This window comes from Colletes gigas, unplaced genomic scaffold (assembly GCF_013123115.1).
Source record: "Colletes gigas isolate AHSC1104 unplaced genomic scaffold, ASM1312311v1 Colletes_gigas_Sc00021, whole genome shotgun sequence".
In the NCBI taxonomy this organism is placed as follows: Eukaryota; Metazoa; Arthropoda; class Insecta; order Hymenoptera; family Colletidae; genus Colletes; species Colletes gigas.
In genome coordinates, this window is record NW_025106650.1 from 943,912 (window position 1) to 955,235 (window position 11,324).

The 11,324-nt window shown below is 37.6% G+C and overlaps 2 protein-coding genes across 3 annotated transcripts; both read right to left on the reverse strand.

The window, feature by feature from the left end:
- Window positions 1-1,607: 1,607 nt before the first annotated feature.
- Window positions 1,608-4,485, reverse strand: LOC122401048 (CXXC-type zinc finger protein 1-like). The gene is made up of 7 exons (XM_043402957.1): window positions 4,349-4,485; window positions 3,839-3,960; window positions 3,667-3,757; window positions 3,378-3,598; window positions 2,717-3,293; window positions 2,168-2,643; window positions 1,608-1,830 (listed from the first exon to the last, which is right to left on the reverse strand). The coding sequence occupies exons 1-7, from the start codon at window positions 4,376-4,378 to the stop codon at window positions 1,686-1,688; spliced, it is 1,662 nt and encodes a 553-aa protein (XP_043258892.1). The 5' UTR covers window positions 4,379-4,485; the 3' UTR covers window positions 1,608-1,685.
- A 2,801-nt stretch (window positions 4,486-7,286) lies between these two features.
- On the reverse strand, window positions 7,287-11,260 carry LOC122401047 (kelch-like ECH-associated protein 1B). Of its 2 annotated transcripts, XM_043402956.1 has the most exons (8): window positions 11,203-11,260; window positions 10,155-11,112; window positions 9,700-10,002; window positions 9,374-9,538; window positions 8,636-9,303; window positions 8,318-8,566; window positions 7,928-8,226; window positions 7,287-7,836 (listed from the first exon to the last, which is right to left on the reverse strand). In XM_043402956.1, exons 3-8 carry the CDS (start codon window positions 9,991-9,993, stop codon window positions 7,649-7,651), a joined length of 1,863 nt encoding a protein of 620 aa, XP_043258891.1. In that variant the 5' UTR covers window positions 9,994-10,002; window positions 10,155-11,112; window positions 11,203-11,260; the 3' UTR covers window positions 7,287-7,648. The 2 variants fall into 2 exon arrangements, with proteins under 2 accessions (XP_043258891.1, XP_043258890.1); XM_043402955.1 differs by having other exon boundaries at window positions 10,155-11,256.
- Window positions 11,261-11,324: the final 64 nt, after the last annotated feature.

Below are 11,324 nucleotides of genomic sequence, written 5' to 3' on the forward strand. Positions count from 1 at the left end.
GGGACCAAGTCTCGACGATCGTCAAGAGTATGTAATTAGAATTCCTTTTCGGCTGCTTAGTCGTGTCTCGTCGTTTCTAAATAAATACGTAAATCCTATAGATACCGAATATCGTGCACGCGCTCAGAGCCGAGATACGAAAAAAAATAATAACTTAATTATATATTTCCGTCGTTTTCTCCGACTGGATTTCCGGGCCATCGATCGACGCTTTTCGCCAATCACACGGAAGCAGATAATGACAGCTGATAGCGTCAGTAATGCGCATTGTTCAACTTGCGAGTAAGTCCTTTGACGCGAACGCGAAAGCAAGTTGAAGGGTGTCGTTTTAGTCAAGGGGGGAAAAAAGTGGAAAGAAACGTAGGAAAGGTGATGATGAAACCACATTTTGTGTATAAATACTATCCATCTGTCGTGCGGGAAAGAAGAAAAAGAGCAAAGCAGCGAAGGAAATTGAAGAACTGAATCTATGTCTAAGCCTTCGTTTCCAAATAAATGAAAACTAGAGTTACGCAGATTGTTTTTTTGCAAACATAATGAGCGCAACACTTGGCAAACACTAAATATATTAAGCTAGTTATTTATAGAGAGTTTGACCCGAACGTTTTGGGGGGTATTCGAGTTTAATTCCATTGTCGATGGGCTATGCCAGTACTGATGCTGAGAGGAAGTGAGAGCGTGCGTTTTAATTCTTACAGTTTGCATTAAAAATATACACAAGCAAGAGCAAAGGTACAACACGTATAAATATATATATATATATATTTATGATGAAGAAATATATATATATCTATACACATGAATACACACATCCGCACATACACGTACACACGCGCACGCACACAGTATATATACAGATACACACACACACACAACACTGGAGAGTTGTACTGTGCCAGAATATGTAATATCCTGTGTTACGATTGGAAACTGTTGTAATTCAGAAGTATTTTGAGAGAATATCCTTTCTAGCGACGAGTCGGAACTTAACTGGTTACAATTAAGCAAGTAATATATTTATTGAAGTTAAAGTGTGGTAAATTTTAGAAACGTTGGAATTATGTTTCATATAACGAGTTATTGATTTGTTTCACATGTACAATCATATAATGTGAAATGATATATTGTGAACACTAAAATAGGTAATGGAAAATTATATTATGAATTTGAATTTACAAAAGTTTAATTGAACGTTATAAATAAAGAGAAATACACAATTATACAAAGTCAGGCTAGAACGATTTTTGCTATTTGCTGCTTCTAGTAACAAATGCACTTGTTTTAAAAAGGACCCCAAGTACATTACGATAGAATATTTTATTTACCGAATAGTACCTTAATCCCTTGTATTTACAGCATCGATACTCCGATGATTCTATTTTAATTAATTTCCCTTTAATTATCTTTGCATGACAAATAAATTTCAGACGAACGCCCATTATCTTTAACAATTCAATTTCGATTCGAGCGAATTGTATTAATATAAGCACTACAGTATCCGCGGTCACAATAAAATAAAAAACAAAAAAAAAAAAGAAAACATCGTGGACTTTGACAAAATTTTCCAAACCTTGGAGAACGAAAAATAATTAAATATAATCCTTCCATGGAACAAAATATTACAGAAGTATGAAAACCTTTGCAATATCGCTGTAACTAGTTAAAAGGGAGGAAACCACTTTCAATCATTTTATAAAAGACTCCTGGAAACAAATTTTCCACCACTGGGGATCCTCGATCATCGCCATCCTTGTTGCCCGATGAACCAGAGTCATCCAAAGTAAATGATCCTTCTGACGATTAAATTGCAATAAATGTCTTGCAGAGATCCTATATTCAAATAATATTATGTATCATATATGTATGTTATTCAGATAATAATTGCTATATTTTATTACTGGTTATTTTTATTATTAAATGCCTTATTATACTTTCTAAGTGAAACTTTATATATATGTATATAGTATATACATAGAATTACATACAGGGTTCGCTAATATCCGCGGAAATGCTTGGAATCGAACCCCCGCGGATACGGAAGTTTCACTATATACAGAACACGTTATGGAGAAATATTAGAAGATTCGATGCACCACCAATTCCACGCATCATGAGAAGCAAACACGATCACTGTTCCACAGACTGATCTTTCTGTAGCAAGCCGTACCTACGATGGAGCTCCTCCTCCATAGCTTCCAGTTGCTCCCTGTTCTGTTCTTGCGTCATCTGTTCCATCAACTCGTGGTTGTAAGTGGAGTGCAGCATGAGGGCCAGTACACCGGCACGAGTGGCCATGTTCGATCTGATTTGCCTTTCCTGTTCGACGAGCTCGTCTATCTTCAACCACTGTCTCACTCGCTCCATGTCGATCTCCGCTCGTCGCAGCTTCTCCCAAACGTAATGCTTCACGCAACTTTTCTTCGGCGCCCGACAGAACTCCCCGGTAGTATCGAACACGTTCGTAACCAAGGGGCAACCGCACACTTCCATTTCACTGATCTTCGGATCCTTGCAATGTTCCGGGCAGAGGACCCGCAATCTTTTGCAATAAGTTCGATTCACGGGGTTGTAGAAATCACAGAACATCACCTGCCCTTCGATGCGTGTCTTGAAGATCGAGCCAAACGACGCTTGAGACTCGTACTAAAAGAAACAAATGTAATTGAATTGATTAAAACAACGAACGACCGTGCCGGAACGACCATGATGGATTTACCTTATTGAAGCATTTTTCCATGTGTTTTATAGCGGTTCTCGAATGAATCTCGTGTCCACAAGTGATACAATACATGCTCATTTCTGTATCGTCGTTGTCATCCACTTCGGCTTGCGGATCGATCGTCGCGTGCTTCGCTCGTTCAATAATTCTGTCCAGCTCCGCGTGTCTTTTGTCCAGTTCCTGAAGTATCCTTCTAACGTCGTGTTGTTGCTTCCTAACGGACTCCAAAGCCCTTCTGTTATTCTGCTCCGCGATACACGGCGTTAACGACCATTCTTGTATCCGTTGCGGTAGCACTTGGTAAATTCTATTCGTTGCCAATTTCAAACCACACTCATCCGAGCAATACTTGCTGCCCGATCGTGATTGTTTCGTGCAAGCTGGCCCGTAACAATGTCTCGGTACTTCCAGGTGCTCGTTCCTCTCGTTACTAGAGTCCCTCTTACGTTTCTTGATGAATTTGGAACTTTTACTGAAACTCTTCGAGGGCTTCAACGGATCGCCCAATACTCGACAAGTTCTTTGTACGCATCTGAGTTTCAATCGTACCGAGGGTCCAAATTTTTTCAAATGTCTACCAATTAAACGTTTAATTAATACGAAACTTACAGCGATTACCATTTTTCCAATTTCTACCAATTTCTACGTTAATTTTTACCTGCATGCGTCACATTTTCCACAGTTCTCGGTTCTTAAACAACCTGTACATTCTCCACAATGTTTCGATGATTTTTTTACTACGGTTGGATCCCAAGGTGCATCATACTCGTATCGATGAGCTCGCTCCTTTTCCTTATGTTTCTTGTACTTACGATCTTCCTGGTCCGTTTTCCGCGGTTTGTAACGTGTTATCAAAGTTGGATCCTCTTCTCTACAACGCTGCAAATATGTTTAATTAACATGATATATTAAACGTTAATTATTTATATCTGCCAGGAAGTTCTTACAATACAAAAGAATTGTTTTATGTGCTTGGCATCTTTTTCAGTTATATTTATACAGTCACCGTGATACCATTCTTCGCACGCATCGCATCCTCTAAAATGAAAATGTACATCGATCATTATTTATAAGCAATAAAGAAAGTAATTCCATAGAAAAATTATGTCTGTTACTTACATCATGAAACGCGAGCTATCGGAACTTCTACAAATACAATATGCTTGTCCATCCTGTTTCAGTAAGGTAGCAATCTTACTTTTTCTCTCTGGTAGCATAAACTGTTTTGCTATTTCTTCTTTCTATAAAATATAATGTCACTTTCATGTATGAATTTCGTAATTGTAAGAAAGTTATTATTATCTTTAGAAAGCATCAATGCCAAAAACAGTTTTTCGCAAGCAACGATACGAAATAATTTTATTCCAAAAATTGAAGAACATTTAAATTGTGCACGATTCTTTTTTAATCACCCGCTTCGATTGTTATGAAACTATTTTCAAGCTGACACTTCAATGTGAAACAATAAGTTTCATATCTATGATTAAAAGTATGACTGAAAATGTCATTTTATTTGTTAATTTTTTAAATCGATTATTTGGATAGTGCGGGACGAGTTGGAAATTAACACACGTGTAAAAGTGTATTTGATTAAAAATTGACATACAGTATTAATATGTAAATACATACCGACAAATTCTGCTGCCTTTTATCAGCCATGACGATATATTATTATTCTACAAAATATTCTATAAACCTGTATCTCAAAAGGTTTTATTCTATGTAGAAATATCGTATTTTCAATTCTATCCTAACGCAACGAAACAATCTGCGGCCATGTTGAAATGCATACTGCAGTGGTGCGCAACCATGTCGTTTAAAGGGTTTAATATCTTGCCTTCGAAGTTGTATTAATTTTTATTTTTTGTTATACAAATATTATACGGCATTCGATCACTTTTAAATAAAATAAAATGAATCAACGGATCGAATATATTTTTATGAAACTAAATTATGCTTATGCTTCGCTATTGACTACAAATACAAAAGTCTGCTTCTTCACATGCGCGCAGCTTTATACTTGCAAGCATATGGAATTTATTTTTTTATTAATTCACCTTTACAACAATGTGGTGGGTTATTTTATATAAAAAACTGACTTGGTAATAATATTTGTACACTTCGAAAGAGTAAAATTAAACAGAATTAAGTAAAGTACAATTTAGGAACGATCCCTTAAAAAATGCCTAATATTGGATTTAACATATCGAGAACAAAGTATGTATATACAATCAGTCACGAAAGTCTTCATACATTCCCTAAAAAGGTCATTTTCATCCTTTGTGGACGATCGACATATATATTATTCATATCACAGCCGACTGCAGTATTAGCCATGCTGAACGAGAAACAGGAAAACCGCGAGAGTTTGATTTTGCACTTGCAATATAAAATGGGACTCTACACTGTAGAGCCGTAGAGTCTATAGCTTTATTGTCTTTCACCCAGCCTTAACCCAGCCTTGACGTACTCACATATACAGACAGGACCGTGGCTAAAATTTACAGCACCCTGATGCAACTCTCAATTTGTTGCCATGAATTAAAAATAAATGTGACCAGTGTTTTAAAATATAAATCATTGTGTACCAACGACGTACTTGTAAAATGTGTATTCGTACTTTATTTATTATTCCCATGTATGAGTGCATATATGTATATTATTTCAGGTATCACTTGTAACATATGTGGCAACGTATAACCATTACTACTGGCTACTGCCAGCCTCTCCCAGCCTCTGCTGGCTTCTGCTGGCCTCTGCTGACCTCTCAGAGGCTTTGCCAGCATGTGCGGGTCTCTGCTTGCCACTGCTGACTTTTGTTAACAACTTCTGACATGATGTATATATGTTAAAGCTTTGTATAATGTAAATCTATGGCAATAAATGATATAATTTCAAAGAATTTTATGTGTTCTCATCATTTTCACCTTTCTTTTCCTCTCCAAATCATTCCCTTAGTTATAAGAAACCGTTTTTCCAGTTAAAACTGTGTGTGACCCATCGGTGGTACATGATTTGCACAGGTATCTACAGGACATTCCACGACAAACTTGGGCGTTTTAGCACCAGAGGGTTTGAGGTTGTAGGATTATACTCTCGATGTGTAACGAGGCGTGGCCTACTACCGCCGGAATACCAGGATGGATACTGGGTGGAGAAAATACCGCCGTGCTTACTAGAGCAAAGACTTTATTATACGAGGAATACTCCGGAGTCCGGATCACACACGCGCTTCTTCTCTGGCCGCTGGCACGCAAGAGAGGAGAAAGTTCTCCGTTCGCACGCGGCTAGTTGCACGACGCTAGCGCCGCGGCAGTCCCTACAAGGTCGAAAAATGAGCGCCATCTATCGTTGAAAATAATGAACTATTTCACGACAAATTGGGTGTCTTGCCGTAGAAGGATGTGCAAATCATGTACCACCGATGGGTCACACACAGTTTTAACTGGAAAAACGGTTTCTTATAACTAAGGGAATGATTTGGAGAGGAAAAGATAGGTAAAAATGATGAGAACACATAGAATTCTTTGAAATTATGCCATAAATTCATTTGTTGCCATAAATTTACATTACATCATGTCAGAAGTTGTCAACAAAGGTCAGCAGTGGTTAGCAGGGGCCAGCAGAGGCCAGCAGAGGCTGGAAGAGGCTGGCAGTAGACAGTAGCAATGATTATACGTTGCCACATATAACAGATGTGATACCTGAAATAATGTACATATGTACGCTCATACATAGGAATAATAAAAAAAAATTATTTTGTCAGTAATTAAAAAATTTCACAAAATTTTGTTTTCATGACGGGTACTCTGCTTATGTCCGTGTACATACATAGCTCGGAAAGTAAAAATGCCTGGGCAGACGAGAATCTCGACTTGAGATTCCAAATCGTATGCCGTTGACAGGAGGTCGGATTTCTATTGTTCAAGAGCAAGAAGACAAATGTGAGCCTATCTCTCTCGACTCCCACGAGGCGGTCTGAAATGACTTTAGTAGCTTCGGAGAATCGAGAAAGAGAGCATGTGTCAGTTTGCCTTTGTCGACTGTCCGAAACTCGTATGAGCTCACGTACGCGTGATCTGACATAGCGGGAGAAAGTGCCTTCGGTGCACTTCTGGCATCTCTGCCTACGGCCTACGACTCCGTTAAACGCTAAGGAAGTTCGTCGTTACTAGTGTCGCCATCGAACACTCAATTATACCAAATCTAGCCACACTGGTTGCAACGACGACTCCATGTGTAAAAAAGAAACAGAATAAACCTAGGCCTTTCCGTCGAATCACAACTGTATACATACTCAGAATTATCGCTGTGCCTTTCGATCGTATACTGACAGGAGATGTACATAGTAGGTATGTACATAGTGTAGACATTTCGACTGTATATAATAATAATTCCATAAATATTTATAACTGTTAATACGAGGGGAAAGGTATACTTATTGGGACTATCCATCAATATCTTTAATTAATGAAATATTATTTTAACATATATTACAAATATACAGCAATTCAAATAAGAAAATTCTATAAAAATTTCTCAAAAATAACACTAGACACGCGCGCGCACACATATACACACACAATTGTTTAGGCCTTGTGATTTTTTATAAGAACACATACATTATACTAAAATCCTATTTTTAATGGAAGTAAATCACTGGTCCTTTTGGGAGTAAACTTAGTTTAATGATGAATGTCAAAATTTTCAAATTCTGTGAAAACATATCTAAGATAACAGGAACTAGACTTAGTTGACGCGTCGAAGATAATCAGTCTGTGGTAATTGAGAAGAAATTTCTTTACTGCTTTGAGTGTTTACTCTGACATTTCTTGCTGTGTTTCTCCCTTTCTCCTTGTATAAATCTTTCCTAGTTACAAATTTCTTTTATATAGCAATAGATAGACTAACATCCGACAATTACACGTATCACGATGGTGGTTTCTCTAATGATATATTGTGATCTAAATGATCGCAGTGTATAGGACATTGGTGATAAGATACTGCGCTTGCATGACCCGATCTTCCCGAAGTCATAGGTACTCCTTGCTCCCAAATATCTTTTGCAGGATCGTAAATTTCTACGATGTTTAAAAAATGTTCTCCGTCGTATCCTCCTGAAAAAAGATAGACAATAAAGTATTCAATGACAACGTTATAAATGTAATGTAAAGTAGAATTTGTGTATTAAAATTCAAAAGTTCTTACCCATTGCATATAATTTTCCATCTAGTACAGTAACACTGAGCGCGCTACGAGCAATAGTAACGCTACTAACGTACTCCCACATATCTCGTTCCGTGTCATACCTTTCGACGGAATTTAACTGCTTATTTCCATCGTATCCTCCTACGACATATATGTACTGGCCAAGACTAGCTACCCCTACTCCTGAACGACTACATTTCATCGACGAAACCATCGTCCATTCATCGTTTTCAGGGTGATAACATTCCACCGAATTCAGTCGATTTGTACCATCGAAACCACCAATGGCATAGAGTAATCTGTTACCATTATGATTTATATGAACGTTGCAATTTTATTTAAAAATTTTCAAGCATTAAGTTACACAATGTAATTACATATTAGTTTTACCTATTAACCATGGCTACTCCGACTCCCAATCTCTTTATGTGCATTGGTTTTATATGTGTCCACGAATCTACATCTGGATCATAACATTCGACGCTACTATGATATTCTGCACCTGCACTACCTCCAACAGCATACAATAACCCGTCCATCACAGCTACTCCTACACGATTTCTTGCCACAGACATTGGACTACAAGGTCTCCACTGATCCGTTACAGGATTGTATCTATCCACCCAATCGCTATCGTATCTGTGAATTTAACAAAGAATCATCAATTTCGTATACATCCTTATATTGTTTCACCTTCCATATGCTCACCTACTCTCGGGTGAATTGTTTCTGCCACCGACAGCATAAAACATGCCTTTCAAGAAGGCTCCGCCCAAACCAGATCTAGGAACAATCAACTTCGCGTGTTGCGTCCACGTCTTGTCATCTGCATTATACCCTTCCAATACATCTAGCGAATGTATTAAAAACCCACCCGCAATATATATTACCCTTCGAGTATTCGGTGTTCTTTCTTTTACCACTGGTTTCTTGTGAAGAGTCAGATCTTTGAAGACTTGAGCTAGATATTCCCGGCATGCAGGTACTTTTTTTAATACGTCACAGTTTTTCATTTGTTCCCGTAAAAAGTTTGGAGTCAGGTACTGACACCTTACAGCATGTAATATATGTTCCATTTTAGGTCCTCTCGCTTCTTCGTTATACTTTACCCACTTTAACACAGCATTGTACACTTCTCTCTCTTCTGCCACGTTTAGTTCATCCTTTCTCACTAGTGCTATCAGTTGTATTGCCGACAATTGCAGAAACTCCTCTTCCTGACATATTTGACTAAAATGTTGAACAATAAACTGATTCGCTTTTTGGTTTAAACTGTGACAACCATGTTGTTCAGCAAAATTTGCAATTCCAATAGCATTTGTGGGATCTAATTGTTTTTCCAGAAAAACGCAACACGCATCTATGACATTACTAACCTGCATTGTACATAGTAATTAATACACATAGCAGAAATATATATAATTTATACGTAGCATAATTCGATACCTGGAACATGGTGGCCGCCGATAAAAGTGAACACACAGTAATCTCTGTAACCCTTATTTGACCAGTGTACATAAAATACATTAGACGTGCCATAGTTGTTGGACAAACACCTTGAAGTTTTACCCTAGTCATTTCAGATTCCTTTAAACCTCCCGTAAACATTGCCTGTAACATTACAAGTTATGTAACAAATTCGAAAAAATAAAATTAGTATTTACTTAGATTTTAAAAGTTTCAAATTACAAAAATAACAAAAAGTTTAGAGGTTTCGAGCATCACATCCATACTTTATACGAATTATTTCTAGACACATTTACGCAAATTACCTTAAAGTATGGACTCGCAGCAGCTAAAATAACTTTGTGTGCATAGAGAAGTTCTGATCCTACTTCGAGTATGACATCAGTGAGCATATGATGACTACGCATTATGAACATCATTTTCATGGCATCTTTAATATAATTAGTCATATAAAATGTCATGTCTCCAAGGTCTCCATGTTGTTCTGTTCCTTCCAAATCTTTTTCATCGTCTGTCATGAAGAACAAATTGGATCCAACATTTGGTGATTGGAAGCTACTTCGAGCTCCTTTCCTTGCATAACGATCTTCTTCATCCATTAAAATAAACTGAAAAACATTAACAATATAACAGAGAACATCATCCTTCCTACATATTATCCGTTGATAAACAAAGTTTTAATTGTTATGAGATTAATGCATATTTGTAATTTACTTTCTTGGAAACGATTGCAAAGATCCCAATGCAAGCAGACACTTACTCAAATGATTGAAGAGCCCCTGGTGGTATATAGTAATGTCAATTACCAAAGGAACTTGTTGTCCAATAATTTTCTCGATGCAAACTAAATTATGAGGGGGGGAAAAAGGTGCGACCGTACGATCATAATTCGACGCTTAATTCATTGATGTTGCACGATGACGCAGGAATTAAACAAATACACTGGACTCCGTCTTGATAAATACGATATATTGCTGAACATGGGCACACGTCAAACACAGAATTAACATACGCACGTGCTTCTACAAGATCTTGAACACTGACAGTTTTCACCTTTCTCAAGAAACAAACATTAGACGTTCATTTTATCACTGCACAACATATATATACAGACTATATCCTTCTTTTCTAATGAATTGTCATGTGTAATGATCACACCTGCACGTCGAAAGAGGTCGTTGATGAATTTGCTTGCCTATTCCCGATCGGCTTCTCAACAATGAGTCTGTAAACCACCCATGCTCGACTCATTTGTATACAACGAATCAGGAAACAGAAGGTAAAAAAGGCGCGATAAGAATGAACAAGAATTAACGCACCAAACACAAGAGAAATATCTATTTAGGTATCGCTATAGCAGCAATGGTAAGCGAACGAAGACGTAATTGAAAACTGATGACACCAAAAGCCGCGCATAAAACAGTTACGAAGGAAAGTTCGACCGTGAAACAGCACTCGTGATCGTAGGTGATGCGGATGACTTGCAAATTCTTTCGTTCGCTTATTCTGCTCGATGAAGTACGTAGCTATCGCGTCGCGCGTTGACTCTGTACTTTTTCAGACCACTCATTCTGTGCACCTTTGAACCACCGGTTCCGGTGATTTTTACATCTCACGTTTCAACTTCTAGATCATTGGGCGGTGTACCATCCGCTATTGACGTTCTTCGTTTATTACCGACTTGAGAATTGTTAAAAGTAATTTGAATATATAAAATGCTGTAACGATAAAGCTGGATATTATTAATGCATTAAGAATATTAATCGTACGAAAATCATAAAATTTCGTTACACGATAGTAATACGAACGTCGTAAAATAAATAATTAGTCATGAGTTTACGTTTCGTAGAATTAAGATTTATGTACAGTCCTCCGCTGACTTGTAGTCTCGCGGGACGACACAGGGTTAAAGGGAGTCGGACCGCCCATT